Source organism: Lolium perenne, chromosome 7 (assembly GCF_019359855.2).
Source record: "Lolium perenne isolate Kyuss_39 chromosome 7, Kyuss_2.0, whole genome shotgun sequence".
Lineage (NCBI taxonomy): Eukaryota > Viridiplantae > Streptophyta > Magnoliopsida > Poales > Poaceae > Lolium > Lolium perenne.
The window spans coordinates 203,722,953-203,745,056 of NC_067250.2; the positions used below are offsets into that span (position 1 = coordinate 203,722,953).

Below are 22,104 nucleotides of genomic sequence, written 5' to 3' on the forward strand. Positions count from 1 at the left end.
CGATGGAGCTGGAACCATCTGATCCACTGAATTTGGAGAAATCAGGGAGCCGATATTTAGGTGGTAGCGGGATCAATTCGTAGTCGTCAGGGTACGGCTTGGAATAGCCGATTGCCCTCCTTTTCGGCACCATGCCGAACTGGTCTCTCGATATGGTGCTGATCTGATCCGGCTGTCTTTGGCTGCAGGAGTTGAACTCTGAAGATTCGCCGGGGTGGCGTACTTAGCCAGCCATGTTTGCTTTTCCAGCTCTGAGCCAACTGCAGGAGCTGAGCTCTGGAGGTTCGTCGGGGTGGCGTACTTAGTTAGCCACGTCTGCTTATCAAGATCTGTCGCTGACGTTCCTCCTGTTTTCCCAGAAGTCCCTGATGTTGTGGCCTGGTTTGTGAGCGCCCAGTTACCGCAATCTGGCACATACGTGCACGTGTACCCGTGAGGGATCTCCTTAGGTGCCTCATGCAAGAACTGGTAGTCGCTAGGGTCACCACCGATCTTGTAGACGACGAATGCCGGTGAAGTCGGCACTTCTGGTGCTGCCAACGCAAATGGCAGCGGTGGACGGGACTGGAGTGGCAACTCTCCTTGATGCGTCCCGAGAGCTGGTCCTGACGGCGAGTACTGGTGCCTCATGATCTCCTGGATCACGCGAAGAGCGACACGCTCCAACGTGTTTACCAGGTTCTCAGAGTGGCGGTGTAGCGAGTGAGCCACCAAGTAGTTGATCTCCTGCCGCAGGGACCTGGTGCGTTCTTCCGACAGGGCAGAGAGGTCTATCCCATCGAGTGCACCATTAGGTGAGAACCCCTTCCACCTGATGCCATGTGAACGGGTTCTGTGGAAAGAGCCGATGAGGTCGGCCTCGAGGATGACTTTGATCTCGTCATACTTCTTCTTGAGCTCGTCGGTCAGATCCTCGTACGTGACTGGAGTGCCGTCCGCCATCTCAGATGTAGATGGCGAGGTGGTTGATGTCGAAGCTTGTCCCACCGGGCGTGCCAGAATGTGTTGCGGTCAAAACCCACCGGCGGGCAGCGACGGGCAACACAGTAGAGCCGGGAACAACCTAGGGCTTCGGCTGGCCCTGGTCCCTCCGAGCGACGGCCCGCAAAGCCTCTGGTACACACGTCCGATGCTGATGCAAGGGCGTGCCACCTGACCTATACCTGGTCAGGAAGGTGATGGAGATGCCTCGCTTAGATTCCTGCATGGCATACACGTAAACATTAAATACGAGCCTCGATCGGCTCTCAGGTTATCCTGTGAATCGGCTCAAGGAGCCGATCCACCCATGATTCGTACGGGGTGCACGAATATATGGTGGTCCTGCTTGATCAAGATAAAGCTAATGAGATCTACGACGATTTAGGGTTTTCACCGCATAATCGGATCATCCTACTCACGATTGGGCCTCGCGGCCACGCACGGTGATCGTAAGCCGATCCTAGATAGGGCCTAAAAACCAACACGAGGTTGATCCCCGGAACATCCTGTCTAGGACTAGCAAACGACACCCTACGTGCCGCTGGATCCTCCAACCCTTTGTAAGGCCTAACTATTGCAGATATTAAACTAATCCTTGATGAACAAGGAGCAACCGTAACGGATCGGATCTACTAAATAATGATCAAGCGGGGTGCCGCCCCCACACCTAAGATAGGTGTGAGGGCGGCTAGACATGCAAGGGTTGCACTACGATAGCATGTTATACGAAGAACTATGCTAACCCTAACACATCTATGATAACTACGTTGCTCGCCATCAAAAAGGCTTCAGTACGAGCAACGCATGAACAACATAAAGCTTCTGCTGCCTAGATCGCAAGATGCGATCTAGGCAGCATGATGCTTACCGGTAGAAACCCTCGAGACGAAGGAGTTGGCAATGCGCCGAGATTGATTTGTTGGTTGAACGTTGGTTGTTGTTTATTCCATAAACCCTAGATACATATTTATAGTCCAGGGGACTTTCTAATTTAGGCGTGCACCTAACCGTGCACGGGTAAAACTCTATCTCTTAATCTAAGATGCAATCTACTATATTACAGATACAAGGGCAAACTAGCCCAAACTTTACATATAAGGCCGATTCACGTATTTCTTCCGAATATAATCTTCAAGTCCATCTTGATCGCGGCCCACCCCTAGCTCGGTCAAATTCTGGTGATAACAATCACATCAGTAGATTGAGCAATGATGAGGCCGACGTTCTCGCAAACATCGGGTCGCAGTGCCTCCCAATCCCGCCAGGAGTATTTTGGGAAGAAATAGCGGAGAGATCCACGGGGTTTCTAAAAAGGTGCGAGAAAAAGCAAAGGAAGAAAAACTTGGCGCCCTCAAAGAAACCACGGAGGACGAAGAGGACCAAGAGCTTGTGATGATGGTAGAAGTTCCTTGGATGCAAGCATATATATCATATATCCTCAGGAAAGAAATACCCGACGATCCAGTTGAGGCAAGGCGAGTTATTCGACGATCCAAAGCTTTCACAGTGGTCAAAGGGGAGTTATACAAGTGAAGCATTTCAGGCGTCTTGCAAAGGTGTGTCACACCCGAAGAAGGAAGAATAATTTTGAAGGATGTACACGAAGGAATATGTGGCCACCACGCAAGTAGTCGAGCCATTGCAGCCAAGGTGTTTCGGGCAGGATTTTATTGGTTGACAGCAATCGAGGATGCCAAGGAAATAGTACGAACCTGCGATGCGTGCCAACGATTTGCCGCAAAACCTCACTCTCCAGCAGCGGAATTAACACCAATACCATTGTCGTGGCCCTTTGCCCAATGGGGACTTGATATGGTGGGCAAGTTGCACAAACCTTCGCCAGGAGGATATGAGTACCTGCTGGTCGCTGTCGATAAATTCACCAAGTGGGTAGAAGCGAAGCCAATAAATTCACCAGATGCAGCATCAGCAATAAAGTTCGTGAAAAGCCTCGTTTTTCGGTTTGGAGTGCCTCATAGCATTGTTACAGATAACGGTTCAAACTTTACGTCCAAGGAATTCAAGGAGTACTGCGCAGAATTAGGCATTAAATTGCACATTGCGTCAGTTGGGCACCCACAAACCAATGGCCAAGTCGAGAAAGCCAATGGAATCATCTGCAACGGCCTCAAAAAGCGCCTGCTAGGACCGCTTGAAAAAGCTCGACATACTTGGCCAGAGGAATTGCCAAGTGTTTTGTGGAGCATCCGAACAACACCAAATACGGCGACACAAGAAACTCCGTTTTTTCTCGTCCACGGAGCCGAAGCAGTATTACCAATTGAAATAGAGCATGATTCTCCAAGGGTAACAGAGTATGACGAAGAAACGTCACAAAAAGCTCGGGAGGATGATATGGACGCACTCGACGAAGCTCGAGATGAAGTACTTTCACGAGTCACCAAATACCAGCAAGACCTCAAAAACTACCACAGTCGACGGTTAAGGCCAAGATCTTTTCAGGTCGGGGATTTGGTCTTGCGGTTAAATCAAAAAAGTACTGAAAAGCTCGAATCACCATGGTTGGGGCCTTACGTTGTCACGGAAGTCATCGACGGAGGAGCATACAGGATCAAGGACAAGAAGACAGGGGCTCCCGAGAAAAACCCCTGGAACGTGGCGCAGCTCAGGCGATTCTACGCCTAGAGTTGAAATATAGTCCTCCTCTGTAAAAATTCAATGTACTGAAATGCCCGCGAGTTTTCAGACGCACTCTTTTCCTTTTCGGGGCACCGAGTGGGGCCAGAAAGGTTTTTAATGAGGCGGTCTCGCGGTGCTGCAATATAATAAAGATAGTGGAGATATACTTCTTATTCTTCGACACGCTCGGGGGCTTAACGCCTTCAAATCTCAAAATAAGTACAATATAGATAAATTAGGCTTACCGAAATATTTCGCCTTAGTACAATAATACCTCGCCAAATATAACATCGGAAGTTAACAAGTTATAAATATAGTATACTCATTGCTTTGGTCTGAAAACCTCGCAACTTATCAATGGAAAAATAAAGACATCTTCTTACGACAAGAGGAAAAATCTTCGAAATAGCAAAACAGTATAAACTCTAGCCAGAGGCTCGGGGGCTTCAACAATATAGATCATTTTACAATATACAACAAATCTCTTTGGAAATAAAAAAGAAATCAAAAAAGATACAGACACAATGTCTTGCAATATAGTACAACTCAGTCAAAGCCTAAAATACTATCTATGGACAAGCCTCTGGTTGTCTTGTGTTCAGCATAGGACCCCTTGACGAAGAATTCTGAGTCCATCCGAAGAAGCTCATCTATCATCGACTCGGCCACAGGAGTTACCATCTCATTGATTGTGTCAATATCATTTTTTCGCCGCGATTTCTTGGCCAGGCAATCAGCAACAATCTTCGTCAGGTCTAACTTTGGATGGCAAATATTTATCATAATCATGGCGAACCTTGCTCCAGCAGTCAATTGAGCTCGCACAAAATTATGAATGCGGGGAGCATCTCTAAATATCTCCAGTAATTCAGGAAGGGTTTTGGGAACCTCATTTCGAGGAAATAAAGTCTTGTAAACAAGGGTTAACGTTGTCGTGCAAAAATTGAGAAATTCGCGCACCTGGCAAGCACGATCTTGGAACCTGACAATTTGTTGGGTCCGTTCAGGAGTGGCCCAGAACAGACACCCATGGTTAAGGGAAAGATTGACGAGAAGATTCGTTCTCTCGTTCACTCTTTGGTCTTCGGCGGCAGCATCAAGAACCGAGCCTATTAAGCGACAAGGCAAGAAATTTAAGGGGAGGCACAGTAAAGCAAAAAAGAGGCAGTACGAGGTTGGAAAAACATACCTAACATATCTGTGCTAGCTTCAGACATCAGCTCAAGCATGCTATTTTCTCGAGTAGTGGCTGTCTTAGCTTCCAACACAGCAACATCCTTGGCAGCCATAGCTTCTTTGGCTTGTTGGAGAGCAAGTTTCTCTTTTTCAGATGCTTTCCGAGATTGTTCCATCATTGCCAGAGTTTGTTTCTTCATGGATTGAAGTTGTTGTCGAAGTTCTTGCAAATCTTCCGACAAATGTTTGCTTGAAGAACCTTCGAGGGGATTATCATCGACTAGCATTTTCTTCGAGAAGGAAGAAGCAGGTGAAGCATCGGCAGAGCAAGGGTTGGTCGAATAGTTATCAAATATTAACTGGAAAAGAAAGTCCCAGGATCAATGATAGTGCCAAGAGGAATTTCATTGATTTCTAGAAAGTTTACATGGACATTACAAAAGAAGTTCTCCAAAGGGACTAACAGGATAATTGTCGCCAAAGCTAAAATGGCGACAACAGCAAAAGAAATAGAGAAAGCAAAGGAAAGAAAAAGAAAAGGCATTCAACTAGACCTCCGGCCTTGATGAGCTAGGAGTTGCAGATGGCTTGATCCCGAGATAGGCCAGGATTTTCTTCGTGTTGGGCTTGGCTGCCTTGATCAACGACCGCCATTTTGTTTGCTCTTTCTGCTCAGTGTCGCCAACCTTCATCCAGTCAACAGTTTGTTGACTGTCAGCGACCAAGGCAACAGTGTTCTCGATAGCAACTTTCATGTTCTCCTGGCGCATTTTCAGCCCAAGATCCTCCGGTGGATTGAAGTCCTTGGCAAGGGCAAGGAAAGTTTTGGGCTCCTCTTTCTTCGGGAAGAAGTAGGGGAACAGCTTCGACAATCCTGCGTCAGCATTCACCACGCCTTCGCGAATTTCTTGGCCATGAAACTCCAGATAAGAAAGTGCGTCAAGCAGAGGATCATTGGTGGGATTCTCAAGATCAAACTCTTGGCTTGTTTGACCTGCCATAGAAAATATATGTTAGTCGACAGCAAGTAAAAACAAAAGAAAGCAAGTCCTAAGAAAAATAGAAGGGATCGACAAAGTTACCAAGGAAGCGACGATTTTGCGTGTTCAAGCGCTTGAGGATTCCCTTTTCACGAGTAGCCTGTGCGGCTTTGTGCTCGTTTAAAGCAGCTTCAGCATCTTCAAGTTTCTTCTGCAGTTCTTCGACACTAGCAGCTTTTGCCTTGGCCTCATCAGCCTCTGCTTTGGCTTGGCTAGCATCAAGTTCGGCTTTCTTGCGAGCCGTTTCACTTTGCTCCAGTTTCTGAGCAAGAGTGTCGGCAAGCTTGTTGGCCTCTGCAAGTTTCTCTGTCAAAATAGAAAAGAACCGTCAAAATTGCGACAAGAATAGGAGCAAGAAATTAGACACAATGGCAGCAAAAAAGTTATTACCTTCAGTCCTGCTGGCGTACTCACAGTATCCAATGAATTGGGATCCAATGCGAACAAGCTCTTTGATCATGGGCTATCCAAGAAGAACAAAGATAGAAAACATCGGTATGAGAAAAATATGAAGGCATAAAGAAGCAAACAGAGGAAATACAGATACTGGCAAGAAAATTAAAAAATTACATCATCTAAGAGCGGATTAGAAGAGCTACCCAATTGAGGGGTAGGCTCCTCGATTGTTTCAACCCTTGTCCTTTTTGGTGAAGGAGCAAAGGGGCTTGAAGGAGGAGTGGTGGTGACGACGTTTTGTTAAGGAGGCGAGGATTCTTCTCCCTCAACTGGCGTCTCCGAAACAATTAAAGTATGTGACGTGCTCGTCCGAGGAGCCACGTCAAGAGTTGGTACTTCTTCCTCATCGTCACTGTGATTAAAGATCGACAGCATAAAAAGCAAGATGAGACAAAAATCTTCGAGTACAGAAATGAGGGGAAATGAAGGTGACTTACGAGCTGACGAGGGATTCAAGATAGGGATCATAAGTTGCCTTCTGACATGAAGGATCAACTTCTTCGGCTTTGGAGGTGCCGGAATCTTCGACATCATTCCTCTTCCTTTTGTTCCTTGGAGAAACAGCAGGAGGAGGAGATTGCGCTGATGCAGTACCTTCGGAAGCACCGTCTTTTTCAGAAGATCCCGCAGATTTTAGAGAATCCATGGGTTCATTCACAAAAGAGGGGACCTCTTGGTTGTCATCAGTGACAATGGCCCTTTCTTCGACTTCTCCACCTTCAGGAAGAGGAGGAAGCGAGACAAGGTCTGGATGGTTCTGTACAAAATAAAAATAAAACAGGGGAAGATATCAGAAATGGAGTTATAAAAAAAGACAGCAAAGCAATAACAAGACAATCGATAAAGATTACCTTGGGAAGTGGATTGGCGGCGCTGAATGGTTTTACACGACAAGAAGAAGGGACAGGATCTTTTTTTGCTGAGAGAGGAGATTTTTCGGACAAGTTTCTCTAAGTCCTTGACCTCTAAATCCACCGATAGCCGATCTGCGTCTTTCTCGCCAGCATATTTCCAGAGAGGATATTTGCGAGCCTGAAGCGGCTGCACTCTAGTCCTAAGAAAGTATGCAGTGATTTGGATACCCGATAACTCTTTGCCGCGAGTATTTTGCAACTCGTGGATGCGAGTCATCAAGGTTTCTGTCGACGCCTTTTCTTCTTCGGTAGCCTCTGCGTCCCAGGAGCGGCGGCGAAGGATTTTTTCGGCGCCATCAAAAGGAGGGATGTTGTCTTCAGCACATCCGTGGTTCTCCTCCTGAATATACAGCCACTTCTTGCGCCACCCTTGAACTGAGTCAGGGAGTTTGACGTCGAAGTAGTCGACAGTGGGCCGAACAGAAATTACAACGCCGCCTATATTATAGGCGACATTGGGCGAGCCATTACGGCGGCAGAAGAAAATGCGCTTCCATAGCGCCCAGTTAGGCTGGACGCCAAGGAAGGCCTCGCAAAGAGTTATGAAAATGGAGATATGGAGGATTGAATTTGGCGTGAGGTGGTGGAGTTGCAGACCGTAGATAAAGAGCAGTCCGCGGAGAAAAGGATGAATGGGGGCGGAAAGACCGCGGATGAGGTGGTCGACAAAACTTACCCGGTACCCCATTGGAGGGGTTGGGTAGCTCTCCTCACTGGGGAAGCACAGCGCTTTGGGCTTCTTGCTAATCCCGCTTTCTTCAAAGATGTTGATGTCCTGAGTGGAAATTTTCGATCTTTCCCACTCCGCCGCCCCCAGATCCACGGCGGCCATGGAGGATCCCGGCGTGATGTGCCTTGTCAATCGACGCGGTGGCATCAACAATGGCGCAGGGTTTGCAGCTTGGAGACGAGGAGCTTAGGTGGCTGTGGGTCGCAGGAGGAAATTTGCAGGTGAGAGCAGGAGAACGGCGCGAGCGGAAGTGCTCAAGGAGGAAGAAGACGATCTTATATAGGGGTGCGGTGAAACGACGAACCGTTGGATAAGGAAAATGTGTGGCAGATGATAGCCACGTGGAAACGAGGGTAAAAAAGTAATTCAACATTGGAGAAGTTACGGTACGTGCGCCAGAAAAAGCGGAGGACGTGTGTCCCCCACTTGCACGACGTGTCAAGATAGTGGATCAATTGGGCCCGCAAGGCAGTGGGAGAAGGCTTCTCGCGATTTAGGGTTCGCAATCGTGGCTATCGTCAGCAATAACGTCACCTTGGCAGAGGAAGAAATTCGACTATACAATTTCATAAAAGGCGACATGGAAAATAATGCTGAGCCTTTGATCAAATACAGGTTTTTGATCAAATGCTCGGGGGCTACTTTGGAAAAAAGAAAAAGATCCAGAAGGACAAGATAGAAATGGCGTGAGCCTATGACCAAATACAAATATTTGTTCATAGCCTCAGGGGCTACTCCCATCGGGAGCGCTGTTCGCGCATCCGAGAAATTATAAAACTTCGGGAGATAAAAGAAAATATAGCGGCATAAGACGTGGAGCCTACACCCAAGTACAAGTCCTTGGCTGTAGCCTCGGGGGCTACTCCCATCGGGAACGCTGCTCGCGTGCCCGATGAAATCATAAAAAAAAAGAGAAAGAAGAAGAAAGAAAAAAGAAAAAGGAAAATAGCAAAGCAAAAAGAGTATATTTTCGAGTTATAAATAACTCTGCATATACTCCCATCGGGAGATTAATATAAGTCATCTTTGACTCGATAAAATGTGCCATTCCAACAGCCGAAAAAGCACTCGACAATATATTCTCAGAACGCCAAAGTTGCGATCAATTTCTGAATGCCGCAAATTTGCGAAGGTAAGACCCCAGATCCGTTCTGCTGGGCGTGACATCGCCGAAGACTGCGCTCTGCTACTTTTATCCGTATCAACAGATACGAAGAAAAATCCTAACGGACGCGTTAGGTACCCGATAAATTTTACTAGGACTCGACAGAATGGTAAGACCTTAAGCGGCACCTGTCGAAGTTTGCACCAGTATCCCGAGATCATGTCCAGGGACGTGATCTTGAAGTAGGTTTTTGCGGATTGCCACTAGAGCAGTTAACTAGTACCTGATCCGTCAGATGAACTAGCCCCAACTACCATTATCCCTGTACAAAATAGAAGTTTATGAGAAGAAATATAGAAAAGTTGAAGTTGTCAAATAAAAATAAACAGTGAAGATTTTCCTTGACCCTACGATTCAAGCAAAATCTCGGGGGCTACTGACATAGGCATCCCAAATGGGCCTGCCGAAGATAGTACCCGGGGTTTACTGAAGGCCCACTACCCGAAGAATAAGAAGATTCGGAAGCCCAAGATATTATTAAGAAAAGTTAGAGTTGTAATAGAAAGTCTTATTTGTAATCTTGCGGGATGAGTTAGAAACCTTCCCGGACTTTGTAACTTGTACAGCACGAATCCCTCGGCTCCGCCTCCTATATAAGGGGGAGTCGAGGGACGCAGAAATCATCGAATCATTGTTTACAAACCCTAGTTTTCATAATCGTCGAGTACTTTTCGGCTGAAACCTTCGAGATCTACTTGCACTCTACTTCCAACTAAACCCTAGTCTACAATCCGTAGGCATTGACAAGTTAATACCTTGTCAGCGCCCTCTGCCGACTGGGTCCAAATCAACTCTGACGGGGCGTTCCACGCAGCGTCGAGCAAGGGAGGCTGGGGAGCTGTGGGTAGGGACAGAAATGGTGACATGGTTTTTTCCGCGGCTGGAGCTGTCCCTCATGCGATCAATCCTCTCCACGCTAAAGCTTTCGGCCTTCTCCAGCGTGCAAAAATGGCGAGCAACCTGGGCATCGGGAGGGCAAAGTTCGCCACTGATTGCCTGATCCTCAAACAGGCCCTCTCCTCTTCCTCATATGATCTTTCAAGATTGGGTGCCCTTATCTCTGAAATCAAGTTTACCCTGGATAATTTCTTCATTGACTATGTTGTAAACTATGTGCCTCGCACTATAAACAAACCAGCTCACTGTTTGCTACTTTAGGTTTGACTGGAGTGCGACACGACCACCAAGTGTTGTATGAGCACGTCCCTGATGTTGTAAGCAGGGCCTCTACGGCGATCTTGCCGTTCAAGTTTAATGAAATGTCAGCGTTCCAAGTTTAAAAAAAAGAGGAGAATTACATCTGAATCGACAGAAGTTCTGAACTCTCGTGAAATCTTAGCGATACATGGAAAGTGCTTGTGTTGCCATCTTGAAGGAATGTGGCAAGGATAAGACATGGTAGCTACATGAAGTGCTACAGTCTCTATCTGACTTAGGCTGTTACAGATGGAAGCGGTATTTATGAGCTTTGATAAGATTTATCTTAATCTCTTAAGTGTAGCATGTTGTTTCTCAGCCAACGTTTTTTTTTCTGAATTCATGCCGTCTCACTGCGATAGTTCAGTCGATGCAGGGGAAGCTGTTATAGGGAAATATGGGAATTCCAGTTGGTGTGGTGTTTTGGAGACCGAGCTACACGCAGCTCTTTATTCTTAAAGACTTAAAATTCGTATTTTAAAGTTTCAAAAAAAAAATTGAAACAAAATTCTAGAGATAGCCAGTAATGTATGCTACAAATGGTGCAAAATCTCAATGCAAACTGATTTGTGTTATAGGCTACACGAAATTGACAAAATCTGACAAAGTTAGTAGTCTTGAAATACGTACTGTTCACTATAAAATTTGTCATTTTTATGCGGCCTAGAATATAAAGTAGTTTGTATTGAGATTTTACATCATTGTAGTATACATCATTGACTATCTCTAGTTGATTTTAATTTTTCAAAATATTGAGATACGTATTCTAAGTGTTTAAAAATAAAAGGCTACATGTAACTCGGCCTCCGTTTAGTTTTCCAGTTGCTCATGCACATACCTTGTTACAGTCGATTTCTTTAAGGTTTGGATATGCTAGTGAATTGGGAAAGAAGTGCGAGTACTATCTGTTTGATAGGCCATGCGTGTTTTCAACATGGATATTGCGAGTATTATCTGTGTTTGGTGGAATAGCAGTCTTTGCTGTGAGTCTGCACAGATACTTTTGTGGCCAATGCCGGCGTCGGTGCCGCAGAAGAGGAGATCATGTCATCAGGAGGTGGATGCAGTGGTTATTGAACACGCCGACAGTGAGGTTTCAGAACCTGCAAAGCTTCAGTCGAAGGAAATAATAGTGACAGTAAAGTAAAACAAAATGTGTTGATTATGCTAAAAAAAGGACCGGGTTCATCATTCACTGGATCTGATCCACCTTCGGTCGACGGACATCCACACCTCCTTTGTTGCCTCTCTCTCTCGACTTCAGAAAAACTCTGTTTTTGCCTGCGTACAACTTGCAGATTTTCAGATTTCTCATTGCCTTTTATTATTACAGAGACCGATCGTGTATAGCAACGTGCCATCCCACATCCAGGCATCTACCAGATCGGCGCTAAGATCGGGTCCAGGACCTGATTGCTACAGCCCTACCAAATAGCTAACAAACTTTGACTAACTGACAGACTAACTATCTGAAGCTTATTGACACTGAAAACGACTAGATTTTTTGTTTGTTTGTTTGGAAGTAGCTTATCTTTTTTTTACCCGGGCTACGGCGGGCTTACGCCAGCCCGAACATATTATAAACAAACCTCACAAAGAGTACAAGGGAGCATAGCTAGTTTTTAGAGAACAGAGAGGGGGCGGGGAGATAGACCTCACGGAGGGTCATAGCCATTACACCAGTAATTTAGAGCAGAGGAGGGGGATGGGTTAGTATATCTATGAGCCTAGAGTCTAACATCAGCAATGCACCGATTAACAATTAAAGAAATGCTTTCTTCCACTCCATTAAACGTCCTTGTGTTTCTTCTCTTCCAGATGTTACAAGCTATGGTGGTGTTGATTGTTGTTTCTTCATAGCTTCGGCACCTCGAAATCCAGAGGTCCGTTAGGTTGGAGAGTCTCAAACCATCGAAGTCATGATGAAAAAACCTCCAAACCTCCTGAGCCTTCGGGCACAGAAGGAGGAGGTGGTTGGTATCCTCGTCGAGGGGGCAGAGACGATCTTGCACTTTAGGGGGGCAGCGCTCCTCCATACCTTGCACACAACTTCATCGTTTTGCAGCTGCCTGAAAGAGTTGGAATAGAAACTTTTGTTTGAAGGCTTTTTGTTAGTGAGGCGAGATACGCGGAGATCCGGGGTATCGTGACTCAACACAACCAATCTAAGCTCATTTGTAAGATCACGGAGGTCGGCTTCAGCGGCCTGCGAAAGGCGCGGTCGAAGAGTGTCGCGGAAGCTAGAGGTGAAGGCAGAGCGGACGTTGATATGAATGTGGGTGATGGGAGTATAGGTCGGGGAATAGCACTGATGATAATGAGGGTATCGTCCACGTATTAAAGGGTGGGGCAAGGTCATCAACAAGGGGGTGGAGGAGCAGCCCTCCCCTGGAGGCCCGGAGAAGCATATGTTGAAGGACATCAGCGGCGATGTTAAAGAGGAAGGGGGAGAGGGGGTCACCTTGACGCAGGCCACTCCGGCATTGGATCCAGCAGCCGGGAACCCCATTTAGAAGGACATCAGTTTGGCTTGTTTGGTTGAGAAAACGGATCCAGGAGCGCCAAAGCTCGGGAAAGCCTTTAGCGGCTAGGATACGGTCGAGAGCGTCCTAGCTGACGGAATCAAAAGCTTTGCTGAAGTCCAATTTGAAGACAGCGGCCGGCGCTGCCCACTTGCGGCAAGCTTGCACAATGTCAGCCCTATAGACAAAGTTTTCAGCAATGCTGCGCTCCGAGATAAAGCCCGTTTGGTCAGGGTGAACGAGGTAGGGGGTAAGGTCTTTAAGTTGGAGAGTCAGACATTTTTTGTGAACTTTAAGGCGGCAGTTTTGGAGCGACATATGTCTGAAGTTATCCGGCTTATTGGCCCTAGCTTTTTTGGGCAGAAGGACAATGTGCGACTTGTTGATGGGATAGAGATCAGAAGGCTGTGAAAGCTAGATAGCGAAGCGAAGAGGGAGTCTTTGATCAGGTCCCAGTGTCGTTTGAAAAAAGTTGGCCGAAACCGTCGGGCCCCGGGATGGAGTTGTCGTTCATTGAAAAAAGGCTGCTTTAATCTAGGCTAGGGAGAAAGGTCGAATGAGAGAGTCTGTTTGAGAGGGGGTGAGAGAGGTTGATTCGACCAACGATTCCCAGTCAAGACGGTCCTCGGCATGGAGAGGGGTATCAAGAAGGTTTTTGAAGAATTCATGAAGAATTGCCGCCTTGGCCTGATGAGAGAAAACTAGGTTACCCTCAGAATCATCAAGGTTTTTTATCTGATTTTTCTGAGACGCCGGGAGGCACACAAGTTAAAGTACGTAGTGTTGTCATCCCCTAAAATGCAATTTTGACCTTAGCCCGTTGCCGCCAATAGGTTGCCCGGTCAGAAATTTTGCGACTAAGGTGCGCAGCCGGTTTTCGAGAGAGGAGAGATGCCGAGTTTCCTCCAAGACGGTCTAAGAAAGAGATGACCGAGTGGCAGTTGAGAAGGTAAACAGGGGAAGCTTGCGGTCGCTAGCCCAAGTAGGAGTAGGTTATCACGTGTACCACGCGATAAAAATTAACTGACATACTTTCCGTCGATCTGTTACGTTGGAATTTCCATGGCGGCGCAGTTCTTCGAAGGAGCCGCGATCTACTCTGGCGGAGAGGGCGGCGACGACACCGCCCCCCGTAAGCCGCGTTGGATGCGTCCGGCCAAGCACCCCACCGCCGACGACTCCACCCCACCTCGTCCCGATCCCGAGACGGTCCTCCTCGACACCCTGGCCTACATCGACGACGAAGCAAACGCCACCACCGCCTCCGCAGCCAGGAGCGACGGGCAGAGCGAGATCCGGGTGACCTTTTGGATCGCTCATCCGCCGCGCGTCTCCTACTTCACAATCCACTGCCCTGGCCTCAAACCCGACGCGTTCCGTAAATTGCCACGGGTCGTCGCCACGGAGGACAGCCTCGCCCTCCTCCGCGTCCCAGTCTCCCCGGAGCACAACCTTGAAGAAGACCGCATTAACGAATTTTTCATCTACTGTGCCGGCACCGGCAACCAGCTGAAGCAGCCAACCCTCCGTCGGCTCCCTAACCCCGATCGCCGCTACTACTCCGACATAGAAGTTGGCATCCTCAACTGCCGCCGCACAGATGATAGCTTCTTCCTCGTCGTGCTCCACTGGGATCCCTTGACAACCCCTGTGACGCACTATATCCACATCTTCGACTCGGAGACCTGGAAATGGGACACCAAGCCCGTCAGTCTCAGTCCACCAGAAAGCTACTCCTACCGTATTACAGACAAGGTGTTCACCATCGGAGGAAGATACGGCGCGATGGGCTGGGTCGACCTCTGGCGCGGCATCTTCATCTACGATGTTATCCTGGGTGGCAACACCGTCGATTACAAAGCATTGCCATCCTCGGGGGTGCTCCCTACACTTAAAGGCTTGGGTGAGACTGTTCGAGACATGGTCATGGTCAATGGATTCATCAAGTACTTCTGTATGTACAGCCCAGGCGTCGATACCACCAACGTCAGTGAAGATTGGGTTGCTTATGCATGGAGGATGAAGTATCCTTTGCAGCTGGATTGGCAGCAGGACTGCCACTTGAAAGCTTCTGAGATCATGGACAACCAGAAGCATTCTGAACGGCGCCTGAAGGATATGCCAGCAGACGGTGGAGAGAAGCCAACCTTGATGCTCCGTGCAGGTAGTCCTGTTCTCAGCCTGCATGATGTTGATGTGGTTTACATCCACACAAAACCTATGTACAGCGATGAGATGGCTTGGGTGCATGCTGTCAACATGAGCACTAAGACTATACATGGGATTGCCGAGTTCAGTGCGGAAAGAACTGTTGGTTTCATGTTCAACTGCACTCAAAGTCTTATCTTCAAGCCAAAGGTTATCAAGGTAGAAGAAGATAACCATAAGAATGAAGAGGACTCATGGACCTATGTTTCATGGAAGAAGAAGAAGAAGAATGGTGCTCCAGCAGGTAACTATGTTATACCAGTGCATGCCCACTTGTCTGTTTCTGTAGACTGCTGTAGAAACCCCTTTGAATGGTTGCAAACGTGAAGGGCTGCTTAGATGTGAGTTTGTGGGCTTGCTTGAAATTCCTCTAGTCACTGTTTCTAGAATGCTAGGTGAGGGCACCATGAACTTGATGTACATGAAGAGTTCATCAACCAAAATAAGTCACAAAGTGGTTTGTGAAATCAAAAGAGCAACTACTTAATTTGAATCCTGACAAAGGGAGCACTAATAACTTTTAATTTCATTGTTTGCTAGCTCGATATGGTTGGAACTGCATCCTGTAACTACAAATTTTACATGTGGGACTTGTACTTTGTCACCAATAATGTAGCCTTGAACATAGTTCTACTTTTACGACTAGGAACCCTCTGATACTGTCTATGTTAAATTGTTTTTGCACAAGGTGGTTACGGTAAAAACCTGGAACACGTTGTGCAGGTGCACGGCAAGGGCTGTCCAGTCAAGAGGGGATGCACATTGGCATGAGCCAGAGAGGACACCAGATGGGCACAAACAATGGACGCGGCTCTAGCACTTTGGGTGGACGAGGTGGCAAGCGGTGGTCAAGGCCACATAATGGCATGGGAAGAGGAGGGCAAGTACAGGAAGATCGACGGTACAAGTCATGACTGTAATGACAGATAAAAGTCATGGTAGAACAAATTCTCAAACGGTAGTGTACCAGAGGCGAACAACACTGCCGTTTGAGAATTTGTTCTAGCATAATTTGCCAAGAAATGACTACTATCATTTTAGCATCTCTTAACAAGAGTAATACAAGTTTGACGGACTTTTAGCAAGTTTTTAATCTCTTCAATCTCCATGGTGTAGGTAGAACGATCAATCTCTTTATTCTTCAGAATCTTGACAATATCCCCTTGCAGCAGTTTGACTTACTAGATGATAAAACAAAGTACTTTAGAAGATATATTTAGAAAATGAAAGTATCCTTGGAGATCAAGATCTTTATGTGGTCCATTCACTGTAAAGTTATTCTAACAAAAAATAATCCTGCAAAAAGGAATTGACAAGGATGCAGGAAATATATATTCTGTGATAAAGATGAATCTATTCAATATTTGTTTATTGAATGCACTTTAGCTAAAATTGTGTGGCGCATAATATATACTAGAAAAACAAATAAAGAAAAAATAAATAGAAAATATGGAAAAAAAGGAAAGAAGGAAAGAAAAGACAGAAAAGGAGTGTTCTAGTGTGAGTCTATGTTGTATTTCGTGTTTATCAAAAATTATATTGGCTTATGTATATTTATACCTAATCATACACTAGAACACTCTGTGAGGATATTTGTTAGAAGTGCGTTTTGGAGATCTAGAACAATATATTATGTGTGTGATACAAAAACACACACATCTATCTACAAACTATAGATTATGCAAGCAACAAAATTAATCCATGGAGGAATAGGATGATGTACTCCCTCCATTCAGAAATAAGTGCCGCAAGTTTGTCTAGATTCATATGTATCTAGACGTGTTTTCATGTGTTGATACATTCAAATGTATACTATTTCTGAACGGAGGAAGTATTTTTTTTCTCACATTAAAGGAAGATTTGTTTAGTGGTCTTGTTAAAGTAAATATGTGAAAAGGGAAAATAACTTTTTTGTCAACTACTGTTTGGACTTAGCATGGCCCAATTCTTTTTTAGTGTATATGTTAGAACAATGTAAGAAGAACACTATAAGTAAAATCAAACATCATAATTATGGAGTCAAGTAGTATAATTTGGTAATAAAATTGGTATATCTAGGTATATAAGTTAAGTATAAGGCTCTATTTGGGAGTATATTTGAAGTATTTCAGGAATACTTTAATTTTCAAAAATAACAAAGTATTGAATGTTTCAAAGCGTTTGGGTCCAACAAATATGGTGGTGTTAGAACCCGAAGTATCTCCAAAACTTCAGTTTTTTGAAGTACTAAACAAACCGAAATACAATAATATAAGTATGAAGTGGACATCTATGGTTTAATTGATATCTTTTCTATTTAGATTTTGCCAGATGCTCCCTTTGTGGATTTTTTTCCTAAACTGAGAAACACGAAAACGCATCTACTTTGTCTTCATCGCCTACAGCGCCTACGGCCATAGCCAAGCTATCCAATGTCGGGTAGATGCGTTTGATTTTTGCCCTTGTTCAGCTCTCCGGTGCGCTTGATCTGGTGGACGTTGCAGGCTATAGCACCACACAGCTACCGGAACCAGGAACAGCTGGACTATCGGACATAGGTAGGAAAGTAGTCAATGGGCTTCAGAGGTAGTGGCAGGACAGCCAGTTCAGGGAGAATGCATCAAGCTTTGGTTAGCAATCCAAGCGTTGCTACTGCTACCCTGGCTAAAACCTTATCACCTTGATAGTGGAAGCACAACATTACAAAGATGATTTTGATTTATAGCTGTCTCAATTAGTTGGAGGTGAACCACATGCAACAACCATGCACCCACCTGTCAGTCAAGAGTGATCTTGATCCAACTGTTAGTCAAAAAGCAGTCTTGATCCAACAAAACAACTGTAAGTAACTAAGTATGGAAAGCAGCTCTTCCCAAACGCTTTGCATTTTTGGACAAAACTAAGAAATACTGTAGTTTAAGAAAACGAAGTATTCCTTCCAAATGCATTGAAATACTTTTGTTTTAGAAAAACTATTTTGTCAAACTACGCCTAAATGTTATTTGTTTTGCATATATGTAAAATTTTACATTGCTTGCCATTTTGTTCTAATCTTAACATGTTTGGTAATGACGACGAGCTTGGTGAATCTTTGAGCCCATGAACAACAAGGAGTATCCACCGATGACATGAAACGTTGATGGGGTATAGGATAGGCCGGGTGATCCGGAGCCATCGACAAAGCAAATTGGTGGCAGAAAAACATGGCAAGGAGGTGAGTAAAGAGATATATATGAAGTCGATGGTAGGAATGGTAGTGATTGTGATCAGTACAAAACCCACCAAAACCTCTATTTGTATACCTTGTGAAATCAAACTACCATTTGTCAGTCGATCTAACTTTATAGGGTACAAAGACATATTTATAATATGAGATGTTTGCACCAACCAAAGGGAATGGAAAGATTTACAGTTCTGGAAGGTTTAGATGAATGGATTGGTGTGGTGACGACAATATAGAATATGTGTAGTGAGAGACATCGATGAAATAGATATTGCACGTGAACAATGACCAAATCATTATGGGAGCAACAAACACGTTCAGCTTTGGACATCGACAAAGCAAATTGGTGGCACAAAAACATGGCAAGGAGGTGAGTAAAGAGATATCTATGAAGTCGATGGTAGGAATGGTAGTGATAATGATGCATACAAAACCCACCAAAGGCACCATTTGTATACCTTGTGAAACCAAAACCACCATTTGTCAGTTGATCTAACTTTATAGGGTACAGACATATTTATCATATGAGATGTTTGCACCAAGTAAATGGAATGGAAAATTTTAGAAGTGTGCACAATAGCACGAAGGTTTAGATGAATGGATTGATGTGGTGACACCAATGTAGAACATATGTAGTGAGAGACATCTATGAAATAGATATTGCGCGTGAACAATGCCCAAATCATTATGGGAGCAGTAAACACGTTCAACTTTTATATATGCAGATATTTATTGTATAGATATTGCGCTTGAACAATGCCCAAATCATTATGGGAGCAGAAAACCTGTTCAGCTTTTATATATATATGTAGATATGACTTTTCAGTTTACCCCATGAGAGAATATCACTAATCTTGTTGGTAATTGGTTAAGCACCATTGCTAAAAAACATGTAAGTGAAAATTCTTAGTTGCGACGAAGGTGTAACTAGAAAATCTCAGTTGCAACCCATATGTATGTGGAAATTATTAGTTGCAACTTATGCGTAACTGGAAAAATCTCAACGCTCATGCAATTGGAAAACAAAATCAGTTGCAAACCACGTGTAACCGAAAAAAATCTCAGTTACGACCCACATGCAACTGGAAATATATCGTTTGCAACACACGCGTAACTGGAATGCGTGACGTAAGCGGTTTCATGGAAGAGAAAAAGACAACCTTGTAGATAGGAACTGTCACCACGAGCCCATTCCGCGAGGCCCGCAAAAAACAAGTCAGCCAGCTTACGCGTCGGGCCAACAACAACACAAACACACACAAAACAGCCCAAAAAGTCAGAGCACGAATCTACAAGCACAAAATACGAATCTTCAACCACTCGACTTAAAATTAATAAGTATAAGGAGCCTGATTTCCAGCAAATCCGATAATAAAAGAACCCTGCCAGAGGAGGCACCTCAGGACAGCAGACTCGTATTTTTCGGTTTCTAATATGGATTACTGTTTCACTTGCACAGTTTTTGCCGACGACGAGAACATGGTGATATTGATTAATTTCCACATGATGCCTGGTAAGATATAGTAGGCTTTGAAGGAGGATAAATGGAGTGATCAATGGAGCAAAGGGTTGACGACTTGGCCTGCGAAGAGCACCACGCCAGTGAACTCCTCCATGAGAAAGAAGAGGAAGGGATGGTCGGCGACGAAGTTGACACGAGGATCATCAGACCAGTCACACCCCTCATCATCTGCCACGGTGGCTGCAGCCGCCACCGTCCCTTTCTCGTCGACGCTGAGGAAGCACTGGTGGACCATGGACGCTAGGGCGACAGGTGGCGCCGGCGGACCCAGCATCTCGGAGAAGGGCTCGGCGGAGCTTAGGAACGGCAGGTCCAGCCCGAGGCCCTCAAGGATCGGCCTGGCCTCCATCCTAACGGAGACCTCGAACTTTGGAATCTTGAGCTTGCCCACGGTGAAACCCTCCACCGGCACCACCGAATGGTGCAGGAGCTTGGCCGGGTTGGCGCCGAGCGCGCGCACGAGGCCCCGCAGGCCGTCGCGGGCGTCCGGGAGGTAGATGTACATGGCGAACGAGGAGGACGAGCGTGGGCGGTAGGGCATGCACAGGACCTTGAAGCCTGGGTGGACGCCGATCCGCAACAGCTCGTGGTCGGAGCTGCCCGTCATGAAGGGCACGCGGACGGCGTGGCCTGGATCGGCGTCGATGTAGAACGTGCCCTCGGCGGTGAGGTCCGGGGAGAAGGCGTCCTGCCAGTTGCCGCGGAAGCGTACCGTGTTGGCGAGGACGAGCCGCGTGGAGGAATCCAGCGGCTTGGCCCTGGACAGGATGTCCTTGACGAGGCCGCCGGTGTTGCGTGCGACCCACTGGTTGATCTCGGCGGTCGCTTTCTTGGGCCTGTCCTTGAAGGCAGCTGGCCTCACCTCGGCCTTGTACGTGGCGGCGGCCGCGGCGGCGAAGGCTGGACTGAGGTGGAGTGATGCCTCCACCCAGACGCTCGTGGCGTAGCGGGTCTCGGCCGCGGCAAGGACGCTGGAGGCCACCTTGGAGCGGAAGAAAATCTTATACGACCTGGTCGTACCGCTCCTTCGGCTGGACCAACTCCTTTGGCTGCCACGTAGCAAAGCAAATCTGAATACTTAGCTCTTAATTCCCAAATTCCTAACCCCATGTTCCAGGTTAGTCAAATACTCTGATTGCCCCGTCGAGGAGGATGTCCGTGGAGGCCTGGCCGGAGCTCCGGTGGTTCACGACGCGACTGAGGGAGTTGTGCCGCCGGGACGCCAAGAAGCAGGGTCATGGACGCCGGCGACGAGCGTGGCCATGGGCACTGGACGAGCTGCGGCGAGAGAGCTCTTGGATCCGCCGACGAGCGCCTTCGTGAACCAAGGGAGAGCAGCGAGCTAGCGACCGCCGGTGGATGCGCGACATACTCGCGGCATCTAGGAGAGGCTGCGCGAATGGAGAAGGAAACGGGCTAGCAATCTGAGCATTCATGGCTAATTGAGGGAAATTACTTTGAGATTCGTTTTGCTACGTGGCAGTTGAAGGAGTTGGTCCAGCCTTAGCACCATACGACCCAGGTCGTATAAGATTTTCTTCCGAGGCGAGCGCAGCGTGTGCCTCGGCGCCCGCCGGGCCCAGGAAGGAAACGATTTGGTCGCGCGCGGCGGCTGAGGCACCGGCGGCGAGAAGGGAGAGCATGGCGTGGAATGAGAGCGGCGAGAAGGCCAAGTTCTTGTTTTTGCGGAGCCTGGCGAGGAGGCGCACGGAGAGTGCAGCCTGGTCGCTCACGGCGTCGACGTGATTCGTGGCATTCGCCATTGACGGTGGTGTGGTTAAGATCCCAGATGAATGGAATGTAATTGTACCAGGCGCGGGTTTAAATAGGGCATAGTATGATTTAGTCTCTTACGCGCTAAGCAAAGTAAACCGCGGACGACTCGCCATCATAATAGCAAACGATTTCTCTGGAAATTCACTTTCAAAAATATCAAATTACTTTGGGTCGTAATAGGAAAAAAAAAACCGGCGATGTACAAGTCGATGATCTGTGAAAAAAGTTTCTCTAAGCCAGAATGGCACATTTGATTCTTCGTCAGATTATTCAGCGTAGAACGCCCGTCTCTCTTGGTGTTATATTTTTGGTTAAATTCTATTTCTTTGGTCATACCCATTAAAAATTGTTCATCTTGATAAATAATTTGCCCATGAGAGCAGTGATATGTAGGACGGGCTACAGGTAGCCCGACATCTTGATCGTGCAATTTACCTTGGAGATCTGGGTCTAATATAACTTCATGACAATAATGGCACAAATACAACAATTAGGACTTGTACTAGGGTATGGACTTCACCCATCAAATGACATAAATATATGGACAAAATTTTCATCGCTCAGATCGCCCTCTC

The 22,104-nt window shown here is 46.5% G+C and overlaps 2 protein-coding genes across 2 annotated transcripts; one reads left to right on the forward strand and one right to left on the reverse strand.

Moving 5' to 3' along the window:
• Window positions 1–13,857: 13,857 nt before the first annotated feature.
• LOC127315638 (uncharacterized) lies at window positions 13,858–15,943 on the forward strand. The gene is made up of 2 exons (XM_051346108.2): window positions 13,858–15,273; window positions 15,753–15,943. The coding sequence occupies exons 1-2, from the start codon at window positions 13,884–13,886 to the stop codon at window positions 15,941–15,943; spliced, it is 1,581 nt and encodes a 526-aa protein (XP_051202068.2). The 5' UTR covers window positions 13,858–13,883.
• A 3,501-nt stretch (window positions 15,944–19,444) lies between these two features.
• LOC127312386 (serpin-Z1) lies at window positions 19,445–21,516 on the reverse strand. The gene is made up of 2 exons (XM_051342916.2): window positions 21,299–21,516; window positions 19,445–20,742 (listed from the first exon to the last, which is right to left on the reverse strand). Exons 1-2 carry the CDS (start codon window positions 21,514–21,516, stop codon window positions 19,785–19,787), a joined length of 1,176 nt encoding a protein of 391 aa, XP_051198876.1. The 3' UTR covers window positions 19,445–19,784.
• Window positions 21,517–22,104: the final 588 nt, after the last annotated feature.

Excerpts from the sequence above, each read along its gene's own strand:
- LOC127315638 (XM_051346108.2), top strand. The coding sequence starts at position 13,884 with ATGGCGGCGCAGTTCTTCGAAGGAGCCGCGATCTACTCTGGCGGAGAG. Across the intron at positions 15,274-15,752 it reads GAAGAATGGTGCTCCAGCAG|GTGCACGGCAAGGGCTGTCC; the intron begins GTAACTATGTTA and ends CACGTTGTGCAG.
- LOC127312386 (XM_051342916.2), bottom strand. The coding sequence starts at position 21,516 with ATGGCGAATGCCACGAATCACGTCGACGCCGTGAGCGACCAGGCTGCA. Across the intron at positions 20,743-21,298 it reads GAGGCACACGCTGCGCTCGC|CTCCAAGGTGGCCTCCAGCG; the intron begins CTCGGAAGAAAA and ends GATTTTCTTCCG.